This window comes from Castor canadensis, chromosome 2 (genome assembly GCF_047511655.1).
Source record: "Castor canadensis chromosome 2, mCasCan1.hap1v2, whole genome shotgun sequence".
In the NCBI taxonomy this organism is placed as follows: Eukaryota; Metazoa; Chordata; class Mammalia; order Rodentia; family Castoridae; genus Castor; species Castor canadensis.
The window spans coordinates 84,637,853-84,655,918 of NC_133387.1; the positions used below are offsets into that span (position 1 = coordinate 84,637,853).

Genomic DNA, 18,066 nt, shown 5'->3' on the forward strand with positions numbered 1-18,066 from the left:
TAGGGTAGTGACATGGCTTCAGTTTCTTTCTCATCAGACAGAGGCTTCTTAAGTATTTATAATGCTCTTTTTTTATTCAGACAAGAATTATTTCTACTTTACATTACAAATATTCTTTTAATTGTTTTTTTAGAGCTTTTCAAGATAATCTGCACTGACAAGGGAAAATTGCCCTCAGCGATACACAGCTTGTCAGAGGAGTGCACCCACTCTTCCTTGTTGACTTCACCATAGAACCATTTGTAGCTGACATGCCACAGTTTCATACCATCTTTAGGGTCAGGCTCCAGATTTTTTATTTTATTGTTTTCCTTCTGCATCATCTTTTTCCTTGAATATCAGTCTCCTGAAATATAAGAAGTACAAAGTGTTCTCAGTTACCAGAGCACCAGTGTGCAAAGGCATCTAAAAATATGACCCATTATCCTAATGAACTAATTATGCTTCACTTGAAAGATGGATGTATTGATGGAAACTGAACTTGTGATGAGCATGAAGATCAAAACTTACCATGACTTGTCTCACCTCTGCACTACCACCCCACTCCCAGTGCCTGGTTAAGTTGCCAAATTCTGCCCCTGTATATATCCCAGGACCTCAGAAACAATGGCAGCTCTTCTCCATCTCCTGATGAATGATGCCCAAATTCTTGTCTGGGCTCTGCCTTCTGCACTCTGCTTGGCCTCTACCCATTTCACCTTGTGTCTTCTCCTTGTTATGTACACTTTGCTGTCACCACACAGAACCTCGGCTCTTTTTGGTTTTCCTTGCATTAGTGCCTTACTCACCCTCCTCCTTTTGCCTGGCAATGACCTCTCTCCTCCCACCAGTCTCTTAATGTTCAAAGTAGAGCTTCTTATCTAAGTATGACTCCTGAAACATCCCTGGATTCCCCTCACTCCCTGAAACATCCTCTGTAGGACCTTGTTAGTGCCTTTCTTATATCATTAATTCATTCTATCAAAATGGAGGGCTTGCTATAAGGCAGATACAGGTTTAGGTACTGGGGAAATGGCACTAGACAAAAATGATGAGATTTATAGAAATGGAATTCTATGGCCATAAGCATATAATAAGTCATATGAAGATAAGTACCATGGAAAGAAAGAAATCAGGAGTGCTCTGAGAAGGTCTCTCTGATAGGCTGACACAGCCTGTCTGTCACCTTACTCTCTCAGACCTTAACTAAAGCATTGTTCTTTATATCAAAAAATGTTCTTCTTGAGCTATATTCTCTACTAGGAAATAATAGTAAAATTTAATCTTTTTTAGTAACTTAAGCTCTGATTTATACATAGGTGATAATAAATACTTATTAATTAACATAAAGAATGATTACATCAGGATTTATTTATTGAATGATATCCAGAAAAAAGAAAAAAAACTTTGAATAAAAGTTGGGGAAGAAAACATTCTGGATTTGGGATGTGGGTTATTGAGATGGTGTCCTTTGGATTTGAGGATAACTTTCTTATGTGGGACTTTTTATGTCAGAGAGGTCAAATGTCAGACAATGTGTCACGGGCTTAGTGTGTGGCTTATACAGTAATGGGATTTATGCCCCTATGTGCCTTAGGGGAGCGATCTCATTACAATGAACCTGTAACCATGCATGTTACACCTGGCCTTACACAGTTCTTATTTCATAGGTATTATTTCCCATGTCATTGCCTTTCCCCGTCTAAGAAAATTACTTTCTTAGAAATTTATTTTGAAAAGAAGTCATCCTTTTTTAAGTTTCTGGACCAGCTTTATATAATTGTCCATGTACTTTGGTTTTCAGGCTATTTACCTTGGTTGTTTTTGGTCAGGATGCTGGAGTTCTTGGTGCTGGCAGGGTATGGAGTAAAGTAGCTCACTGGGAGGCAGTGAATGCATGGATTCTTGGATCAAATCACTCATTGTCTTAGTGACACTTTTGGCTGTTGTTATTCTCCCAAACCTTTGGGGCAGGTTAGGAACATGTCTCAAGATGCTTGGTTCCATATTTCTTCCAAATCTCAGAGGCAGGTTGACATTCTCCACAGGGCCTCTTGCTTTTTTCATGGTCCTCCCGAATCTCAATGGCAGGTTAGCTGCCAAGTGTGGCATTTTGTTGGCTGTGGGTGTATTCATCTTAATGACATTTTTTGGTCTCCAATCTTTTAGTTCTTGAAAATTGATACTTCTTTCATTTTCCCCTTTTGGGGTTCCTCTAGGCTATAGTTAGAAATAGCAATTAAAATAGTTTATTATTATTATAAGCCATAGATTTAAAACCCAAATTAACTTAAATCTGGACTTTAATCTGCAGAATTGTTGAAGCTATAAACAAAGTTTGTGTTCTTATGTGCAGAATTTTTAATAAATAATTTGTATTAAGCTTCTTAAAGCAATCTAGTTTCTCTGTCCCTTGACTATTGTAAGGCAACCATAAAATATTAATAAAATATAGATAGTGAGTACAGCAATATGTTCAAGCAGCAGGAACATAATGAAGTATTGAAATGAGGCAAACGTTTATTTTATTGCAGTTATTCTTTCAGCTTTTTGATTCATGTTGTTTATGAAACATTTTCTATAATTTTATATTTTGACTTTAAAGAAACTTCCCATTCCCTTCCCATGTCTTATTCCCCTGAAGCCTTTAAAAAGCCAAGTAGTAGATGGAAACAGATGCTAGCCAGGTTTGGGGGTTCAGTTGTAGGAGGCCCCATTGAATTTCTTTTTTACTCCTTCATATTCAGAGTTCCACCCTAAAAACATGTATCAGGAAACCAATTGTATTTTAATTAGAATATAAATTACATTTTTAGTGAAGAACCAATTGTTTTTGGGTTAGTATACCACAAATATGCCAACACTGTAGGATCCACTTAAAATACAGGGAATACTTAATTAGATTTAGTTTTATCAGGAAAGTTTGTCCATACAAAAGTTTTTAAATAGTTGTTTTCTGATTGTAACCTGAGTAAAATGAGTAATACCTACTAACTCCAGCAAATTTGGAAAATACATAAAAATCTAAAAATGAAAATAAAAAAAATCACTTGCAATTCTAACATCTAGGGATAATCATTTTACTTAGATTTATCACAAACATACCAGCTTGTAATGGCTAAGCAGAAAAAAATGTCATATTTGCTAATTTGCAGTTTAAGCCAATTCAAATGCCCAGCTGAAATATACCCATATCTTATTCCTACAACTACTTATTACAAATGTACACTTCTGAGAAGACTGAAAATACATTAACACACCTCCTGTTCTCTACTTGTCATTAGAGAGGCCAGGCTGTGTGCTTCTGTGTTAAGAAATACAAGTTACATCAATATACTGTCATATTGAAGTTTGACAAGAAAAAGCACAAATTTATTCCTTACTCTTTACAAAAACATTAGACTCAGGACAAATATTTACACACACATATACTAGTCATTTGATAGATTTAAAAACATACCTCAGAATATTTGTCATAATTTCCTTTGCTGTGAAGATGGGTCACCATTAATTCATCTGCACAAGAGATGTTTGATGTTAACAAGCTTGAAGTGGCTAAAGTCAATAAAATGAATCGTTTTGATGAAATAATTTCCATTTTGTCCAAATCCAATATTAACTTAATATGTGCAGCCTCAAGTCTACAAGAAGGGAATTTATGGTGTTTTTATACTGCCTAAAAACAAAAGTTTCCTGTAACAGTGAAATCATTCCCACATGTTCTAAGTACTAATATTAATTAGAGAGTGTATGACCAAAAATGCAGTAAAGAATGCGTGTCACTCATTCTGGGGGGATCATCAATGTTTGTGCTTGCAAATTCATTAACTTTGAAAATAATATCCCTCATTACGAAAGCCCTTCTAATTAGGTAATATTGGGGCAATAGTCATTAAGATTCCAAACAAACAAGATGCTTTATTTCTCTGACTTCAAACAAGAAGTATTTTGTTTTTGGTGCTTGCGTCAGTTTTTGAGGGGAGGGAAAAAAAAAGAGGATTCAATACATGCTAGCTATGTTTTTTTTTTTTTTAATTCACACAAAAGAGTTAGGCATAGTATTTTCAAAATGTCAAACAAAATTTAGAATGTGAAAAGAATTATAAGTCATAATACCCCCAATAAAATGCCATGAATTAATTTTTTTTTTTTTTTTGCAAAATGCTGTTTGCTTATTAAAAAGCTTCAAGAGTAAATGTCAGCTGTAATGTGAAGGATGAGCAGATGAGCAAATGTTCCATAGGCGCTTTGACAAACGGGCCATCTCAGGAGAAGCTGGAGGCAGTTAAGGCCCCTTGTTATTTGCCCTGTGGGTCTTACTTGGCAAATTGGCATAAATCACCAGGATTTTATTTCTATCAAGATGCTGCATCGTACCTTCCTGCTCAAAAGTCCTTAAGTTAAGAACTCTAGCAGAGGCTGGGTAAGTCACATACATGCTAATTTTGTTGCTCCCTAGGCCCATATTACTTAGGTAATCTTGCTTTGCCACAGGCATACTGACATCATGGCATAAAAAGAGAATTTACAGAAATAAATGTGTATTTACTGAAATGCCACAGTGAATCTATTCGGAACAGCTCACTGGTATTCTTAAAGACCTGCCTTATCACTACACTGCTTGGGCTCCAGAGAAGCCACCACTTGGCCCCATTGTTCTTTCAACCCTCCCAGGAGAAAAAGACCATACAAGTGTCCAACACCCCAGAGATTTCTAGAAGGGCAGCTGGAGGTGAATTAACAAAAAGTCAGACAATTGCTCTGGGGTGTCAAGAATTGTGCCACTTTTAGCCAAACCTTCTGTACACAATTTGAGTCGTGAGATGGCAGAAGTGAAGCTCTTTCTCTGTATTGTGGATCTCCAGAGTAATCCAGAAAGTTGAAAAACAGCAGTGAGTAAACTCTTGTGCTGCCTTAACATCATCCTTGCCTGTGACCTCTCTTAAGGCAGTTGACTTCATTGGCTTCGTTCGTTTTGGTCTGTGGTAGCCAAGAATCCCCACAGCAGAAGGCAATTAATTCAAAAGTGTTAATTTTGTAATGCTGTCATTGGATTAGTTGGGTTTAATTTCCCTGAGGATTTAATACACTTCTCTTCCAAATTGTTCTTCTGCAAACTGCTGATGGAAGTTCCTTTTTTTGTGGTCAGTAGATCCAAACTTTTGAAAAATGGGCAAAGCCAGGGGCAAGTTTTGTTGACCAAGTTCACACTCTGGAAAAAGCAGAAGGCACCATCTGGGTCTCCTGCAAAGTTTTGTTTATGTCTAGTTGTCCTTTTCAGATAGCATGGGCTTTCAGCAGTTCACCAACTTCAGTGCTGCTAGTTAGGGTACTCAGCACATCTGTTAGAGTTTTTTGATTTCAGTCAATATCCAGAGTAGTCCATATGACTAATTGCTCTCCTGTCTCCACACGTTAGGCTTCTAAGTTTGGCGTACAATGAGAGTGATATCATTAATACAGGGCTTGGCTCCTTTCAATCATATTTTTATTTACCTTTGAAAATATTAATAGGTGTAGAGCCATCACCTAACATACACAGTATGAAATCACCATAAATCTTTGATGGTAAACACCCAGCTACTTGGGAGGCAGAGGCAGGAGGATGACAACTTCAAGACCAGCCAGGGAAAGGTAGCAAGAACCTGTCTTAAAAATAAAAAAAGTGCTGGGGCATAGTTCAAGTGGTAGAGCACTTGCCTAGCATGCATGAGTCCCTGAGTTCAATTCCCAGTAACACACACAAAAAAAGTGGCCTTGCTATGTACATACATACGAGTGAATTAGTTTTTAAACTTTTTCTTCTTTCTCTCTCTCTTCTTCTTCTTTTTTGCAGTACTGGGGCTTGAACTCAGGGCTTTGTACTTGCTAGGCAGGTGCTCTACCACTTGAGCTACTCTGCTGGTTTTAAGAATACAAAAATTAAAAAATTTTTACTGACATTCAAGTATGTACTTTATTTTCTGAGATTTTAGAAGTCTTAAAACTTGCATCTAAGACTCTTTTTTCCAGCTTTGACATTTCTGATCTTTAGTCCCCTCAAATACTGAGTTTCCTATGAGACAGTGCTCTTGGATGTCTTACAAGCATCTCAAGTTCACTATGTTCAAAATGGAGCTTATCTTTTTAGTGTTGGTTTTTCCTTCTGTTTCCCATGTTGATGAATACTGTTGCATCAGTCAGGGTCTAATCAGAAGATAGAAACCATACACTAATTTGATAAGGAATGATTATATAAATTATTATAATGGACAGTTTTAAAGGGGTAAAGACTACACTAGGGATGAGGAGGAGTATCCAAAGAAAGAGCAAACTAGCTGGAATTCAGACCATATCAGAGAAAGTATTGATGGCAGGGAGGTTTTCTGGGTTGCTCAGATCAGAGCTTGTCCACAGTCACAGCAGGAGATACTTTCTGGGGTGCAAGTGAAAAGCTGGGCAAGAAGGAAACTTCTGGGATATTTGTGAATGTCCTGGGAATCTCCCACTGAAACTTGAGGGTGAGCACCACTGTATCCCCCATACGTACCACTAGCCATGTACAAGAGTGCAAAGAAGTAATGGAAGCACACCTGAACCAGGAGGAAAAGTCTTTTTGCTGAAGTGCCCCATCTAGTGCCTTCTACTGAAAAAGCTTAAAATTGTGCCTGCTGCAAAGGAGAAATGCTTACTGGACCCACTTCCATAATCTCAAAGTGTGCACCGAAGAGTAGATTTGTGGCTTAGATGCAATAAATTGATAACTGCGTGGTTATTATCATCCATCCATTTATGTAAGCCAGAATCCTTTGTGAGATCTTTGACTATTCCCTTTTCTCCCACATCCTATTGTAGTTGATGAACAATTGTATTGTTTCTAGTTTTGAGCTATTATGCTTAATAATATCAATATTTTTCAGTATTTACTCTATAGAAAGGGAAACTGAAGTTCGGAGAGGGAAACTGAGTTACTTTCCTTATAAGTGGCAGGGCCAGGACTGGAACCCAAAAAGTATGGGGACACTTAGCTATTATTCGAGTATGCCCAATAAAGTCTGATCTCCTCTAACTTCCAAGTAGCTCTTAAATTTGCTCACTTTTGTCCACCTCCATTGAAATTACCAAATTTATTATTTTCTCTTGCCTAAACCCTTTTCTTGGTCTTCTCCAATTCTTTCTCAAACAGTGCACTCGGAAAAATTTTTTATAAACCAATACAGTGATGACTTTCTATTTTAATACCTTTCAATAGCTTCCCATTTCCCTCAGAATCACTCAGGGAGCCCATTCTTCATGCTTGCTCCTCTGCTTATTTCTCTGTCATTAACTCTCCAGCAACTCTCTCTCTCCTTTATGACAAACATTGTTTTTCTTTCAGATAGTTGTGTTTTCTCTTCCCTCCAGCCCTCTGCCACTGGCCTCTCTCTTTCAGTATTTGGATCTCAGCTGAGGCATCATATGTTGTGCACCATCTCTCCTGGTTTCCAGCTCCAAGTGACAGCTCAATATTCTTCATTGATCATGGTGCTCGTCATTCTGCTTTTCCCGGTCCCTTCCATTGCTCTGTAAACCCTGTGAGGGCAGGATCTTGTCTGTGCAGATCATAGTGGTATTTTCATTGTCTGTTGCAAGAAGCGCAGGAAATTTTATTTCTAAATGAATGAATAAATTTTTCAGTAGTATTGGGAATAGCAGTTGAAACTGAAGTTGTCTTTAATTAATTCTTCCAAAATCTTCTCTTCATTGTGACTTATACATTATTAGAGCTTAAGTTTGTAGCTTGTTCTGAAATTGGAAGGTTTTAACAACCCAATTAAGACTTTTCTAGACTAAGACCTGTATCTGAGTGATCAGGTATAAGAAGGTTGAAGATGAATTTATGCATATTCTACAGTTTTAAAAAATTTTTCCTTTTCTTTGTTTGTAATGCTAGGGATTAAATCCAGGACCTTGCACATGCTAGGCAAGCACTCTTATCAGTGTGCTACATTCCCAACCTGTTTATCAGTAGTTTGGTAAGTTCAGAGTGTTCTGATACATCTTGCTATATTGATGGTAATCAATTGTGTCCAAATCTCAGGAAAGTTGTGAAAAGGGACTGCACAGCCACAGGGAGGACTTCCTGACAATACTTCCACCAGGCAGACTTTGGGACAGAAGTGGGTTCTGATTGCTAATTATCTTTCTGAGCCCATTAGCTGCACCCTAACTTCTGGCAGGCAGTCAGCATGGGAAACATTTTTCTATCAGTGGGAAACCAAGGTGACTTGAGTGTGGAGTTAGGAGTTTGAAGGGCTCTGGTCCCTATGTACTTCTAGTAAAATAGTTAAAATAAGTGGTCGTTTTGTGCCACAGGTGGTAAACTAATTTAAATCTTCGGGCCTGGAGGTGTTGCTCAATGGTAGAGTGCTTGCCCTGCATGTGTGAGGCTTTGGATTTGATCTGCACCAATCCACGCAAAATAAGTTAAAAAACCAACTAAATTGTGATGTTGAAGGGGCAGCTCATTTCACACATGGACGCACGCCTCCTGAGGCCACAGTGATGTCTAGCAAAGGGAGGGTTAATTTTAGTGTCCAGAGGAACCTGGTTATAGAACCCTTCTCATCCTCAACCCAGCCATTTCCCTCCAGGCTGCTTGTCTCTTTACAATGATTACTTCTTCCTTCCCATGGAAGCATAATCCAATTGTTGAGTTATGCAAAAGAATTTACGGGTATTAGAATCTTACTTCGCATTTCATGTTTGCAAAGTATTTTGCAACCATTTGTTAACTAATTTTAGGCCCTCTTAGAGCTGGGGAGATGGCATTACGATATAATTCATTTCAGCATTATGTGGCAGAGAGAAATACCTGGTTTTGTTCCAAATAAAAGCATCATTTGCAAACTATAAAATTATTATTTAAAAATGTATGGTAGTGCCTTTGCCTTATGATTTATGAGCAGCTTGTTATACTGAGCCTGTCATGTCTGGATGGCAAGGGTGTATTTACTTCTCTGCCTTTTACTATGAGGGATTACAATGCCTGGACCTGGGAAGGTGCTGATGTGAATGTGAAACAAAGATTGTTCCTCCATGTAGTAAAAGCTGTTGAAACTCAACTGTATTTGAAGTAACTTAGAGAATCAATTTGCACCATACAAGAACAAACATTAAATATTTATAAAAATTAATTCACATGATTTATTCTAGAAGGTGACTAAATGGCAAGGTTCCTATATCTAAAGGATGTATTTTAGGGGAATATATTGAATAAACCTTTAGTATCTGTATTAGATCTTTTGAATGCTATGAAGTGGTGGGTTTTTTTTTTTTTTTTTAGGTTTTTAAAGCAATTGTGCAAAACTGATTAGAAGGCAGCCTCTACAGTTTAGCTTTCCAACTTGAGCTTTTATGTTTTTTAAATGTTTCATTTTATTGACATTTTTTTCCTGGAAGGAAGAATGTGTGATTTTTACTGGCCTGGCAGGGGTTGTGATATCTCTTGCCAAAAAGTCAAGAAAATTCAGAATTTTGTACATCAGGGACGAAGACCAGATGTTTAGTTAAAACGACACATAGCTTTTATACAAATGTAGGAAATGGAAACCAAGACCTTTACTGATATATATAATTTTTTTTTGACCTGTCTTGCTTGTGATGTTTTTAAAACAAGCAAGCAGCCATCTTGTCATTCAAAGCTGAGCAGGATAATTTAATTTCTTACAAAATGTGTGCCATTTCAATATCTTATATTTGCTTTTGTCTTGTGTTTTGAAAGGTTCTGCTTCAAAATGTAGACTATGCTTTTCAAGTACTAATTTACTTTAATGAAAAAGAAATTTTAAAACTTTTATAGTTTAGGAAGAACCTAACCCAATCCTTAGGCTTCTCTTTTCTACTGACTTGACCAGGCTTTCTCTGGGGAGGGAATTTGTGGCTTAAATCTACACTGATGTGGGTTGTGGAGGACATTTGCAAGAACATCTCCTTTCCCGTCTCAAACATGGGCATAAGAGCAGATGTGTAGCTAATCAGAATGTGCGTCCTGACTAATGTGGACCTCCCAGATACTCTTTCATCTGGATGGGAAGGTCTAACTGGAATGCGCCCATGAATGGGTTGTTGTTTGGTTGGTTTTTTCTCTTTAATAGCTCTGACCACGTGGACACACTGGCACTTTGACTTTCTTGTGTCTGTGGTTTTTTTTTTTTTTTTTTGTCCTTTGGTTTTGGCAATATCTATCACCTGCCTGCCTGCTCTACCAATACCCTCCTCTGGGTACCCGAGACCCAATTTATGCCTCTGTCAATTGGGTCACAGTGGCTGAACTTCAGCACTGGGGGAGGGGGGTTACATTTCCCTTCAACACTGGTTTTTTGGATCCCTAAAGGATACACTCCACAGCATAGAGTTTCTATTGGTTAAACTCAATCAACTTCATAATAAAAAAACGTAATCAATTTTGAGCCAGAAAAAAGAAAAATATTCAAATTGTCACTATTGTCTTTGGAGGTGTACTTAAAGGCACAACTTTAAATCTCCAGTGACTTTGGGTATAAATTTAATTACAGGAGATTTTCTGGCAATCCCATATGATTCTAAAAAAATTCAGAATGAACGTTTCTGGACTAATTGAAGTTAAATGAACTAAATACCTGTTAATGTAATCCTCATTAAATACCTAATGGATTTAATTCCATACTGGGTTTTAAAACTTACCAGGTTTTAAATTGGTGAGTTTAAGAGATCAGATATTTCTCCTTTGAGGGCCTATAATGAAAAGAAAATAGATAAAGTTAGTAAAGGCTTTAGAGCATATTTAGATGCAGAAACAGGCATGCTAACTCTAGGGACAAGAGCTTCTTATAAACAAAGATGTGAATGACCCAGAGCAGTTTTGGAATGGTGGGCCTTGGTTGATGAGCCCCACTAGAGTTGCCCCTCTGATTCATTGGTAGGGATTTATGATCTGGAAGCATCCAACTGGGAGAGCGATGTGGATACTTAGTGAATCACCTGTCTATCACACATCTTCCAACCTCTAGGTCAAGAGCAGTAGAATATAGCCCTTCCTATGTGTTCATATACTTCATGCTGATTTGCTTATTTATATTTACCATTTCAAAACATCTTAATATATATATATATATCTTAATCTGATCTGATCTTGATAAAAATATTCAGGGAGACAGAGCCCCAGAATCCTGGGCAACCTTAGCATACAGGCTAAGTGGGGTATAGTGAGAACTAGAAGAGGAGAAAAATCACTGTGGGTTCATGTTGAACTCTTCCTGTCTCTATACAGTACCTATTCTTGTAAATACTTTATAACTGAAGCTTTCCTATTGGGACAGCTGCAAAATGAGGTTGTCCTTTGCCTGATATATTACTGAGGATTCCTTTGTTACATGTTATTAAAATTTCCAATGTGATCAAGCAAAACAAGGAATTTACTATAAAGACCTTGGATGTCTTAGGAATGGGATTGGGCCTATAGAGAATCTGGAGCCAAGGACTCAAATCACCATTGAGACTTTCTCTTGAATTCTCCTTTTTTCTTTCTCTATCTGTTTTATTATCCCTTTCTATTTTTGTCAAGATTTTAACTTGTCTATTCATTTGTTAATACCTTCTGAGTTTATATACCTTCAGTTCTGACCACCCAACAAAAAACAGCCCTATCTCTCAGTTCCAGATACAAAGTGTTAGGAAAGGACTCTGATTGACCCAGAGTAGATAAGGAGTTCTACTCTGAACCTACCATTTGTGACCAGAGGTGGGTCACTTTGCATTAACATAGAGGGTCCTGTTGAAAATCTGTGAGAGGAGTCTAGGGTGGGTGGCATTACTGGGAAGACAATATAAGAGGTATCCAAACCAGGTAGATAAAGTGTAAGGGAGAATATGGACTTTTCTCTCCTTGATTTCAATTCCCTATGCAGAGTAAAGTGATTTCCCCAGTTGGTGAGAATCTAAATTGTGACTTGCAGTCAGAGGGTGACTTAACATTCTGTGTTGGAGCAGGTATTCCTCAGTTTCTCTGTAAAGATGCTGAGGAGGGGTCTATCCTGTCAAGGTGGTATCAGTAGACAGTGCCTCAGCTGTGCCATCTGGTTCTTTGTTTTTGCAAGCAGGTGTTCTTGTGTGATATTTTTGAAGTTTATGCAGGACTATGATGGTTTAAAAAAAAACCAAAACAAAACAAATTCTAGATCCTTCTTCCCCAAGGCAGTTGAGGTCACAATTCCCAGATATTTCTTCATATATCCATCAGAAGCAGTGCCAATGGTGAAAGCCCATAAGATTCCTTTTTTCCCCTGGCAGGTGAAAGCCCTGGTTCAGGTGTTTCTCTCTGGTATGTGGAGGTGCTCCTGCTTCCAGCATTATGTTCATAATAAAGCACTGTCCTGAGAATTTCAAGACCAGATGGTTTGGTGCCTAAATGGTCTTAAACTCTTTTCAACTTGGGCCTCTTTCTTAAATGTTTCACGTCCTTTATTTTGCAGTGGTAATATGGTTTACCTCATCTCTTACCACTGCGTTTACTAAGGTCAAGTAAGTTCTATGCTATAGAGGCAAGTGGTTCACTGCTTTTTAAGCAAGAAAATTAATTTTTCTACTAAGTTGGTAAACTTGCCACTTTTGGCCTGACACTTGGAGAGTGTTCATTGGAAGCACAATCCAAAATTTTCTTTTGGATATTTAACAATATCCAAAAGATATAACAAACTGTGAAACAATCACAAAGGAGTATTTATTTTGGAGATAGTAAAAAATGATACTCTTGTGTGTAATTCCACATATGAGAGTATATTCTTTTGGTAGTTAACTTCATTGTTCTCTGTCAATTTTTTGACAGTATTTACACTAAATTGCAAGTGGTAATAATGGTACATTCTAGTTCAGTCCTACAATCATATCTTTCTACAATAAAATATTTTATTCCAGTGACAGAAAGTATTTTAGAAGTGTTCATTAGAACAATTTGATAACTGTGTATCCATTATTAATAAACCAAGACAGGGAATTACATGTTATGTGACTCATATGACCAATAAGGAAGCTGCCATTTCCATAATTATAAAGAATTCATATCATATCAATTGTATCATTTGACCCATTTATGGCTCACTTTGAGAGAGTGAGATTTAAAAATTTATGAAGTTTTTTGAATGAAAAATCTGTCAGGTAATTTCTCCCTTGCATTGCTAGCAGTAGTTGGTCTCCATCTAAGAGGCTAGGGCTGTTTTGTTCTGCATCCTTCCTCTTGAACCACAGACTGGCAGAGAAAGTTTGGGATGCTGTGAGTTATGCTGGCCCTCTCCCTCAGGAGGAGCCTGAGCAGAGGACACACATGCCTTCTCTGGGATTAAGTGTGAAAGAGTTGGAATGGAGGAGGGTGATGTGAGTTGGACCATTCTGGAACAAAATGAAGTTGTGAGGTGAAGGGCACCACTCAGTGTCCATGTGCTCTCTGATCTGGTCAGTGGCCAAGTCAGTTTTTCAGTAGCCCATGTGGAGAAGATGTGAGCATATGCTCAGCATGGCTGGCTAAGGCCTCAGTCCAGTAAGCACCCATGAATGTTGGTTACTGGTGGCTGCTATTGCTGCTGTGATTATTCCTAAGTCTCCTAAAGAATGTGTTCATGTGTAGGTGGGAAGAAGAGGGAATGGGATATAGGCTGGAAGGCTGGGAGATTCTGTGCTAGAAAGAAAACTATTGAATTATTACTGGCCTGTTGTTCTTTCCCCACCCCAAATCTCAGAAGTGCTGAATTTGGAGAGCCCTAAATTATTGTCACACTTGGGAACCTTGGGCAGCATGGTTTTTACTAGGTGGTAAATTAGTACACAGAGACTTGACCTCTGTCTCATGTGACCCTTGTTGTATCACTCTCTCTGTCTCTGGACATGCCTGTGAACAACAGTTGCTGAAATGATTTTGATGGAATGTGACATTTGCAGACTGTGGCCACTGACCAAAGAATCTGAGCTATGGTTTCCAGCATTTTATAGGGGACAGAGTAGAAGCTGACTGCATTTATTGCTTGTACTAACAGCTTGAGCCAAGTTTCCTAAGCCAACAGAATAGACTTCTAAGTGCTGCAAATTTTACTATCAGCAAAGAAAAGGGGAAAAGATAAATAACACTGAACAGCTGAACAGGAGGCTTGGTGAATGCAGTGTGAACATGATAATCTGAAGAAAGGGTAGCTTTCTCTTTCCTAAAATTAAAAAATATAATGGAGAAATGATGGAATGTAGAAAAAAGTTTTAAGTGGAGATTCTAAACTGGCCTCAAAATGGCAATGATTTACATATTAAGGTAGCCAACAGGGACATGTTAAAACTCTCTAGGGAAATGTCCAAGGTAATGGATAGAACTTTAATATTTATAGAGGATTGATCACCATAATGTAAGTCATAGATCTAATTCTGCCTTCATCAACTGAAAAGTTCTTCTCCAGCCTAATATACAGGTAGTATATGTTTTAAATAGTGTTCTATAACAGGTCTGAAGTCTTCCTTTATCTGCAATTTCTGGAGTTCTGTCCACAGGAATAGTGATTGGCGAGTCATTCATCTTTCCCTGTGTTATCTAGGCCATCAGCATTTCCCACGTTATTTTTTATTAATAACTTAGTGATTCTTAAAATATAGTTAAATTGTACTTTTTTTTTAAATAGGAAAAAGCTTAATTCAACACATAATATCTTACATTCACGAGATGGGTGTGAAAGGAAGAATTGTTAATCTATTTATTGATCATCATACAAAGAAGCAAAGTAATTTCTGGATTTCTATTTGGTATTGTTATCCAATCACATGCACGTGCATAGCTCAGTCATATTATTCTGGGTTTTCTAGTCTTCCTGTAACACTGAAAGCCAGGTAGCATTATAGCATATCTTCTAGAATCCTCAAAGACAATGACAACCTTTTTGAGATAAGAATGCTTACAGAGCTGATATTAGTAATAATACATGTAATAATACTTGCCTGCTATTTTTTTTTCAACACTCACTAGTGGAGTACACAGTGTCCTTTTCTTATGTTAGTCTAAAGCATTCATGAAGAAAAGTTCATGAACATAGACCACAAATATAGACATAAGGTGTATACTCGGAAAAGTAGACCATCAAGAGAGGTCTTCCTTGATCAGGGGTAGGAATTATTGCACAGTGTGTTGCTATTTTCTAGGTTTACACTCAGCACTGGTTTTACTCTACTCCAGTTCTATGTCCATGGACTGCCACTGTAAACTTGGGTATATCATTTCATGTATTTGGTTGACATGCTAAGAAGTCCTTTCACAAAGAATACTATTTGAATTTGGAGACTTCTTAAAAATCTAAACCTAGACCTGCCATATGATCCAGCAATCCCACTCCTGAGGATATACCCAAAGGAATGCAACACAGGTTACTCCAGAGGCACCTGCACACCCATGTTTATTGCAGCACTATTCACAATAGCCAAGTTATGGAAACAACCAAGATGCCCCACTACTGATGAATGGATCAAGAAAATGTGGTACTTGTACACAATGGAATTTTACTCAGCCATGAAGAAAAATGAAATCTTATCATTTGCAGGTAAATGGATGGAACTGGAGAGCATCATTCTGAGCGAGGTCAGTCAGGCTCAGAAGACCAAAAATCGTATGTTCTCCCTCATATGCAGACTTTAGATCTAGGGCAAATCCAGCAATGTGGTTGGACTTGGATCACAAGACAAGGGGAGAGCACATATGGGAGATATAGGAATAGGTAGAAAACCCAAAACATGAAAGCGTTTGATGTCCCCACTCCAGAGGAACTAATACAGAAACCTTAAAACGATGGGTTATCATGAGCAGGGGATCAGGAACCAATGTAAAGATCAGTTAGAGTTGAATCAACATGGGTTGTAACACATAGGTACACAAAAGCAACAGTAGGAATCTCTCTGTGTAGCTATCCTTCACTCAACTAGCAAAAATGCTTTGTCTTCCTTATTAAGCTTATGTCTTTTCTTCAACAAAATCAGTGATAAGGGGAGAACGGGACCTGCCTGGAACTGAGGGGGGAAGGGAGACAGTGTGGGGGAGGGGGGCAGTGTGAGGGAAGGGGGTAGAGTAGAGAAATGACCCAAACAATGTATGCGCATGTGAATAAATGAACAACAACAACAACAAAAAGAATACTATTTGATGTAGAATTAAGTTTTCCTGAAACTTTCTTTCGACCATAAAATTCTTTTTCTCAAGTAAGATCTAGAAACAATTGAGAAATGCTGGCTTAATGGAGGAATTCATAAACTTGGCCTCTTTTATTTTCAGGATTTGATTTTCATTATAAACTTTGTACTGAACTCCTAGTTATCTTTTACATCCTGACTCAGCTGTTACTTCCTCTGTGAAGATATCTCCAGCTGCCATAGAATGGTGCAGTTTTCCCTTTTTTGTCTTCTGCCTCCATAGTATTTTTTTTTGACAAATCTTTGCTAATATTCAAATAGTAAACTATTTTTTTCCAATGTTCAATTTCCTTTATTTTAAGGAGTATGTTTTAATTGTCAGTGCCCTACAAAGTGTCTAGCTCATTGCAAGAGCTCAAATACCTGCTGAGCAAATGCATGAGTGAACGAATGAATGAATAAGTAGAGCCTGGGAGCATAAACAGAAAGATTATCTTTCTGGTATGTATTGATAAGTGAGGAATGAATGAACCCTTCTGAGTTAAGTACTTTTTCCATTATAGTGACTAATTTCCATACAGTTGATTGAATTGAGATTGGCTCAGATGTGAAGTGGTTAATCATTTATTCTGCCAAAAATATAAGATTGGCTGTTATTCAGTCTGTTTCCCACTGTATAGACATGAATGGCATATATGAAAAATTCCAGCACCCATTCATAAAAGTCATTTTTCTTATCTATATTCAATACTAGTCCATCACTCACAATATACCTTTCTTTTAACTGCTATAGAAAAAACTGGAATTTATAGATGTTTTTACCTCATTAAAAACCTAGCTTTATAGATTTATAGGATTACAGGCTTGACTTTATTATGCTTTTAGCCTTTTTATTTATAATTCTTAATTTTTTTCTGATATAGTCTAGATTTTAGGTTTATAATGTTTATTGTGGTTTGGGCATACTTTTTCACTCCTTCCTTTCTCTCTTCCTCTCTTTCTCCCTGTATCTTTGCCTTCTTTAATTTTTAAGTCTTTTAAAAGATACATTAGAATAAAGAAAGCACTCCTTCCCTGGCTCAAGGACACTCCAGTTCTATGCCCTGGACTGACCAATGTTAACCCTGCTGCATCAGTTTTTGTGTACAAGTGGCATAAATTTGGGGGTACTGTAAAGACTCAGACCACGATGGAGGCTTGGCTCTTTTGGGTCTGGGGACCTAAAGGAAGATGTGTGAGTCAGTATCCCATCCCCATGGAGAGCACTATGAGCCCTGCACTCTGAGGAGGAGACACATGGTCTCATAAATCTGCCACAGGGCTGATAAACAGAATGCTCTCTGTTGCCCCATAAGGGGCAAACAGACCAGCTCATGGAAGATATCCCGCATATGCGCGAATCCATGGCCAGTGGAAAAAACCCACCTAAGCCTTACCCTAACCCAGAGTTAAAAGTGTCCATAAAAAGCCCCAGCCTTCACCTGAGCAGGGAGCCACTGGTTTCTGGGCTCTGCTGCGCTGCTCTACCTGCAGCCTTTTCTTTCTGTAATAAATCCTACTTTGTGTGCCCACCTTGTTGTCCCACCAGACAATCCACTGTCTCACGAGCCAGTGCTTTGGCCTGTGAAGGCAAGAACCCTCAACATCAGCCTGCAACAATTAGAAAGCTACATTTATAATATTCTTTTCTGCATGTCCCTGTTTTCTTTTGAAGATGGTTCACAAATCCACCAGCTAGTAAGGAACACAAAGAGGAATTAATATGATCAAGAAACTTAATTATGTTTCTGTTTTAGAGGTTAGGCTGGCAAATTAGGTAGGGCTAGCCAGCTTTTTTTAATGGTGTTGTCAGATTGTAAAAAAAAAAAAAAAAAAAAAAGAGGTAGAACACTTAATTGGAAGAAGAGGAGGAAGAAAATAGTTAAGCCAAAAAAGTTGCTAGTT

The 18,066-nt window shown here is 37.9% G+C and overlaps 1 protein-coding gene and 1 long non-coding RNA gene across 3 annotated transcripts in view; one reads left to right on the top strand and one right to left on the bottom strand.

The window, feature by feature from the left end:
• LOC141420703 (uncharacterized) overlaps window positions 1–18,066 on the top strand; it is a 126,245-nt gene that overhangs the window by 56,542 nt on the left and 51,637 nt on the right. The gene's annotated exons all lie outside the window — the stretch shown is intronic.
• Window positions 121–3,594, bottom strand: Npvf (neuropeptide VF precursor). Its single transcript, XM_020181132.2, has 3 exons — window positions 3,440–3,594; window positions 1,793–2,199; window positions 121–346 (listed from the first exon to the last, which is right to left on the bottom strand). Exons 1-3 carry the CDS (start codon window positions 3,575–3,577, stop codon window positions 301–303), a joined length of 591 nt encoding a protein of 196 aa, XP_020036721.1. The 5' UTR covers window positions 3,578–3,594; the 3' UTR covers window positions 121–300.